Below are 7231 nucleotides of genomic sequence, written 5' to 3'. Positions count from 1 at the left end.
GCGCCACGGGCTGTGCTGGTGGCACGGGGGCGGGAGGCTTAGAACGCATTTTAAAGTAAGGTGAACAGGGCGTCGGTGACAGTGATGGCCAGGCCCCGTTACACACGCAAAGCAGTGTCCATCCTCCCAACTCCATAGTATCCAGACGGGGAAACAGGCACCGTGAAGCAGTCGGCCGTCCCCGCAGGATTCCCGTAGTAACCCAGTGTGTCCGCACGCCCGTCTAGGGGTTTCCTCTCCATGCTGGCCCTCTGCCCTCCCACAGCGCAGCGCAGCCGTGGATGATGACTGTTACTTGCTTCGGGTCTCCCTATGTAGTTCAGGCTGGCCTTGAACTCACTATGTAGTCCAAGTCGGCCTTGAACTTGTGGCGATCCCCCCGCCTCAGCTTCCTGAGTGCCGGGATGGCAGGTGTGCGCCACCACCGGTACGACTTCCATAACGAGGGGAAAACAAACAGCCCATACACTGTCTTCATATCAAACATAAAATGATGATGAAATTGGACTCGCAGCCACATTTCCAGTAAGAGAAATGCAAACCGCCCGCCGGGCCACAGCTCCGCCTCACCTGCATCTTGCGCAGCTGCTTCACCGCCTCCTCCTTGCCCTGCCCAGCGGCCGCAGTCTGCGCCTTCAGCTCCTCCAGCTCCGCCTCCAGCTTCTTGCGGGCGGCCACGGCCAGGGCGCGCTGCTTCCGCTCCTCGTCCCGCTCCACCTCCGCGTCCCTCAGCTTCGGGTCAGGGCAGGGTTAGGCACGTGACTCGCTACCTGTCGCCAGTGTCTTCCGGGGTCCCTCCTTCTCACCTGAGCCTCCTCCCAGGCCTCCGTCCATTCCATTCCCACACAGTGACAGGAGGACAGCACATCCAGGGCTCCCCAGTGCCCTCAGGGCTGAATCAAATGGGTCGGTCCCCTGTTAATCTCTCTTCCCCCCTCACTTCTAGCACAAGCTCACACTGAGACTGTTGCTCACACTACCCCAGCGGAATCTTTCTGGCACTCAGAGCTGCCCGGGCTGGTCTCAAATTTGAGATCCTCCTGCCTCAGCCTCCCAGGTTCACTACCCGCAGTACATGTGTTCCATGGCGGTGCTCTGCGATTCTCTGATAAACAGCACTGTTCTGTGCAGGCCCTGTCCCGTACGTTACTGAGGCTGGCAGCCCCAAGGGAGGAGCTGGGTGGATTCTCTGGCGCTCACGCTCCTCCAGGAGCTCTGCCTACCCACCTGCTTGGCCAGCTGCCTCCGCCTCTCCTCACCGGCCTCGTCGCGGCCCTGCAGGTCTCGCTCGTGCACGGGCCCTCGCTCCCCCCCTGCTTGCCCAGCTCCCTCCGCCTCTCCTCACCGGCCTCGTCGCGGCCCTGCAGGTCTCGCTCGTGCTGCGCCTTCAGAGCCTGCACGGTCACCTCCAGGCGCAGCTTGGCGTCCTCAGCCGCTGTCAGCTCGTCCTCCAGCTCGGTCACCTGTGCTCGCAGGTCGCTGGCTGCCTGCTCAGCCACTCTGCGGGCGCGTTCCAGCTCGTGCACCTGGTGGGGAGCAGGTGTGAGCAGGGTGGCTGGAGAGGAGACGCAGGGTCCGGGAGCGTGGGGATGGCACCGACTGCCTGCAGGTCCTGTTCAGAATCAGCTTAAAACACTTCTCCGACCGCCTGCGCATGATAGGGCTTTAACAGCGACAGCGCGGTCCGAGGGGAAATGCCACGCATGACTTTAATTCACGGCTCACAGTCAAAGCACAGGGGCACTAGAAATAGCGCATGAAATCATGCACCTTTGGCTATCTGCGTAAGGTGTATATGAAACACGAATGAATCTCGTATTGAGGCCTTGGTCCTGACCCCAGATGTCTCATTATGTATAAGCAAATTTCCAAAGTCCAAAAAAATCTGAAATCTGGAGCAATCTGGTCCCAAGCATTTCAGGTAGCGGCTCTCGCTGTGCAATTTATTATCTTAAATTCTGGAGAGCCTGGTTTCGGGGTTAGATTGGCTGACTCTTACTCTTATTTCCTGGAGTTCTGTAACTTGGGGGTTTTGAGCCCCCTTCCTGGGGCTTCATCCTGGGGATCCCGTGTGAAATGGGTTGAACTCTTGTAGCTCTGGGGTTGGTTTTTGCCAGACTCCTCTGGGTATCACCAGCTCTACCTCTGTTCTATTTCTCAGTGTGGGGGTTCCTAGGTCTTTCCCAGGAACCCCAGGCCCTGAGTAAGTTCTCTCGGATGCCTAGCAGCCTGTCCATAGGTGTCACCTCCTTGAGAACTGGCCGCTGACCTCCAAGGCCTCCCTGTGACCTATGCACCTGGCACTGAGCCCCCTCCAGATAAGTCCGTGACAACCACCACTTAATGTGTGCTTTTTCTCTAGTGCCAGGGGAGGCCTGGGATCCCCTGAAGGCTGTGGAGTGAGGCAGAAAAAAAAATTTTTGTGTGTTTTTGTTTTACGAGACAGGGTCTCACTATCTCATCCCTGGCTTTGAACTGAAGGCAGTCCTCCTGCTCAGCCTCCTGAGTACTAAGATTAGATGTGCACCACCACACCCAGCAAGACAAGAGAATTATGATGCACAGGTCATTCAGGGGATATGTTTAGGGTCATTCTGAGGGGGATGCACGGAAGGAATAAATGAATGAAAGGCTTGGCACTGGACTTGTTGCCTCCTCCCCCCTGCTTCTGTGAGGGAAGAGAGAAGCCCGGTGGGATGTGCGTTTCATATGTGTGTGCCCACACGGGTGTCCTGGGGGTTCAAGCCCTTCTCACGCTCTTGCCGACGTCGTCCTTGCTGCTCAGCAGCGCCTCCATCTCGGCCCGCAGTGCCCGGTTCTGGCGCTCCAGCTCGAGCCGGGCCTCCTGTTCTTCTTCCAGGGCCCGTGTCAGGGACAGGGCCCGAGCCTCGCGCTCCCGGCCCTCGGCTTCCACCCGCTCACGTTCCTCTACTGCACGGAGCACAGCTGCCTTCTCCTCAGCCAGAAGCTTTTGTTGAGAAGACAGAACAGGAGAAATTGATTAGATGAAAGGAGCACACTGTGGGCTGAGGAAGAAGGAGCGGCCCGCCGAAGAGACAGACATGGACTGAGGCACAAGAGGGATAAAAGTTGCAACCGAACTCCACGGACCCTTCAATGTTCCTTCCTCCCGGGGAAGTGGCAGGAAAAATATATGTGTTTAATTAAAAAGTAGATGTCCACCTTTACTATCTTCTTCAAAGGACACAATAACTTGCAAGCAATTAAACTTCTAAGACATGTAAAGGAAAACGACAGGATGTACAGTCAAGAGAAAAACCAGGCCACAAAGCAGACCCACAGATGACCTCTTTATGGGAATGATCCTCAAGGACTTCAGTGATGATGAGAAAATGTTAGAACAGGATGGATACAGTGGGAGAAGAGGTTGTTGTTCAAGAGGATTTGTAACTGACAAAAAACATATCAAAATGCCAAACCTGATATCTGAACGTGATATCTGACATAAAAGAAGTCACTACATGAGGATAAGGGCAGATTGGAGACCTCAGAAGAATCAGCAGACTTAATAGGTCACGAGAAATTATCCAAACAGAGCGAAGAAAGAAAAAAAGATTGTGAAAATTTAACTGAGCTTTAATAAACTACAAGAGGGCAGCCAGGGATTTAGCTCAGTGGCACTGCACCTGCCTTGCAAGCACAACATCCTGAGTTCAATCCCCAGTACAAAAAAAAAAAAGGTATGAAGTGACCAAACCTATATATATTTTGAATTCCAGAAGAAAGATAGAGGAAAAATAAAGAAAGATGTATCAAAATTGGTCCAAAGGCTGTGTGTTACTGTTAAAGTAAATTAACATTGTCTCTAAGAAATCTACTTAAAAATCTACCTGCACTAATGAGTGAGCTTAGCTAAGTTGTAGGATATAAGACAAATATACAGATGCCAATTGTATTTCTACATAGTAGCAATCAGAAACTGAAGTAAGAATGATAGCATTTAAAATAGCATCTGGGCTGGGCAAGTAGCTCAGTGGTTCCACTGCCTGCCTTGCAAGCACAAGGACCTGAGTTTGATTTGATTCCTGGTACCAAAAATAAAAATAAAATAAAAAAGCAACAAAACTATGAAATAACTAGATTAGATCTGACAAAAAATGTGAAAGATATGGTATTGACTTGGGACCTTGTGCTTGTGGGGCAGGCGGCGGAACCACTGAGCTAAATCCCAAGCCCCGAAACATTTCTGAGACAAAAGATCTACTCTGAGTGTGGTGGGACACACCTGTAATCCCAACACTCTGGGAGGCGGAGACAAAAGGATTGCAAGTTTGAGCCCAGGCTGGGAATCTGTGAGATAGCCTGAAAAACTAAAAACAACTTTTTTAAAGGGCTAGCAATATAGCCCAGGGCAAGGCCCTGGGTTCAATTCCCAGTACTGCTGAAAAAAATTAATTTGAAATCATGAAAGCAGCACATATTAAAATTATCTTTAAAATGGATGATAGAGCTAAGTATAAATTTAAACCTGGAAAACTTCTAGAAAGCAGCAGAAGAGAAAACCTTTGTGACCTTGATATAGGCAATGATCTCAGATATATAATGCCAAACTATAAAACATTGGACTTTATTAAAATTAAAAACTTCTGCCCTCTGAAAGCTCTTAGCAGGAGAATTAAAAGGCAAGACAGACTGGCCAATTATATTCAGAAAGCATATGTGTGACAAAGAACTTTTATTCGTAACATATAGAAAACTGTGGAATTCAATAATAAGAAAGTAACAACCTGATTTAAAAATAAATGTTGAAAAATGTGAATAGATACTTCACCTAAAAATATATACAGAGCTCGGCACGGTGGCACACACCTATAATCCCAGCACTTGGAAGGCTGAGGCAGGAGGATCACCAGGATTTTGAGGCCAGCCTAGACTATATAGTGAGCTCAAGGTTTGAACTCCATAGAGAGACCCTATTAAAAATAAAGAATATCATCACCTTCACTGGTCATTAGGGAAATGTGAATTAAGTCCTGTACATATCTCAGGCTGGGGATTAGCTCAGTGGTGTTGCCGCCTTCCTCAAAAGTGCAAGGTCCTGAGTTTGATCCCCAGTACCAAAACACAAAACAAAACTAGTACATATCTATTAGAAGGACTAAGGATTTATCCATCAGAGCCCCAAATAGAAAATTATCCAAGGGTCATTAATCAAAGGTCAACAGATATACACAAAGTGTGATTTATCTCAACCGGAATCCTACTCAGCATAACAAATTAATACATTACTGACACATGTGAAAACATCAATATCTCTAATTATTCTGAGTCAGAGATGCTGATCAAGATGGAGATTTGCCAAAGCTGGGTGTGGTGGCACACACCTGTGATCCCAGAACTTGGGAGGCTGAGGCAGGAGGATTGCTGTGAGTTTCAGACCAGCCTGGCTACATAGTGAGTTCCAGGTCAGTCTCAACTACATAGTGAGACCCTGTCTCAAACCCCCCCAAAATGGAGATTTGCATGAAAACATTTAAATCAAACTCTAGAGGATGAAGAAATTAATAGAGCTTGATCATTTGTGGGACAGTATTAGGCAATGAACACTATATTAAATATATGTATTTAGAGTCCAAGAAGAAGGAGAAAGAGAAAAAGTGGGACCAAGAAATATTTGAATAAAATGAGCCAGGGATTTAGCTCAGTGGCACCGCTGCCTGCCTCGCAAGCACAAGGTCCTGAGTTCGATCCCCGGTACAAAATACATAATATATATATATGTATATATATATATATATATATACATATATATATACACACACATATATATATGAAGAAATGATGGCTGAGAATTTTCACATTTGATAAAACAACCCCTCCACGATTGTCAACCCACAAAGAAGCTCAACAACGACAGAACAGGACCAGTGCAAAACCCTGAGCCACCTCCCCAGGCCTTCTTATCTTGGGATAGGGGTTCATGAGGCCACCGCGTTTCCCAGGCTGGGCTCAGACTTTGTGGGGAGACAGGAGTGCACCACCAGACCTGGCAGGAGATGATTTCCAAATCAGCTAGGAAAACACCACACTCCCTACAGGCGGAGGCGGTGTCAGTGACCACTGACTTCCCCGCTGAAACAGTGGCGGCCAGGAGTAACAGGACCACACCGGGAAAGCGCTGAGACTAAAACAGCCCACCTAGAGTTCCATATCCAGCCCGGGTTTCTGTCACATATGCACACGGAATAGTGACACATACTCCCGGCAGTTTTTAGATGAGTGAAATGGACATTTTTTTAGTAAAAAAAAATTTTTTTCTTTTTCTGGTACTGGGGGTTGAATTCAGGACTTGCATTTGTGAGGCAGGTGCAGTACATCCCTGGTCCCAAGATGAATAAAATGAAGCACAGAGAGGTTGGACAATTTATCCACAACACACAGCCAGAAGGGCGCTGTGTTGGCATCTAACTTCAAGATTGCCTATCTTGCCTTTCTGGGGTTCTGCGATTTTTCTTCTATCCTCAGGCTGCCAAATGTCTGGTGCTATTTCATTTTCTAGGTGGGTGCTAGAGTTTGTGTATTAAACGTCCCCCATAGGCTCATGGGCTATAAAGGCTTGCCCCCCCATCCTCAGCACCACCAGGAGGTTGGGAAAACTCTGAGATGGGGCCTCAACGGGAGAAGCGGTACACAGTACTGTGCGAGGCTGAGGCAGGAGGATCTCAAGTTCAAGCCCAGCCCAGTGAGACCTTGTCTTAAAATAAAAATGGGCTGGGGTGGGGGGATTTAGCTCAATGGTTCTGCCGGGCATAAAGTTCCAAGTTCGAATCCTGATACAATAAAAAAGGGGGCGGGGCTGGGGATGTAGCCCTGGGTTCAGCCCACAACACCACAAAAAATTGTTACTATTCCCAACTTCTAGATGGGTAAACTGAGGCTGAGACTGGAAGAGCAACTTGCCGGAGGTGTCCAGAGAGTCCACCGGTCAAGCGCACCCTATTCAGGGCAGCTTGGAGGAAGCGCCTGGCTTCCGGGCCAAACGCTACTTGGCGGCCATGTTGTGACGTCACACATTCCCAGTTCCTCCAATGGCTGGGAAGTGCGGGTTGCCTGGCGACGACTCTCCAGCTGGGTAAACTGAGGCACTCACCTGGTCGAACTTGCGCTGCTTCTTCTCCAGTGAGCTCACGAGCTGCCGCTGCTGCTCCAGGTCCACGGTGGTGTCGTCCAGCTCCTGCTGCAGCCGGTGGCGGCCCCGCTCCAGCCGCTC

The 7231-nt window shown here is 49.6% G+C and overlaps 1 protein-coding gene across 1 annotated transcript in view; it reads right to left on the bottom strand.

Moving 5' to 3' along the window:
• The window catches only part of Myh14 (myosin heavy chain 14), a gene marked incomplete at its 3' end in the record, with an annotated part of 49559 nt that overhangs the window by 6230 nt on the left and 36098 nt on the right, over positions 1-7231 (bottom strand). Inside the window, 5 exon segments of the mRNA XM_033766024.1 lie at positions 558-732; positions 1228-1254; positions 1341-1526; positions 2756-2968; positions 7112-7228. Coding sequence (XP_033621915.1) covers positions 558-732; positions 1228-1254; positions 1341-1526; positions 2756-2968; positions 7112-7228 — 718 coding nt within the window.

The sequence above is a fragment of the Fukomys damarensis genome, unplaced genomic scaffold (genome assembly GCF_012274545.1).
Source record: "Fukomys damarensis isolate Sample0158 unplaced genomic scaffold, DMR_v1.0_HiC HiC_scaffold_19, whole genome shotgun sequence".
Classification (NCBI taxonomy): Eukaryota; Metazoa; Chordata; class Mammalia; order Rodentia; family Bathyergidae; genus Fukomys; species Fukomys damarensis.
The sequence above is the reverse complement of the archived record's forward strand: the minus strand, read 5'-3'. Positions and strand labels throughout refer to the sequence as shown.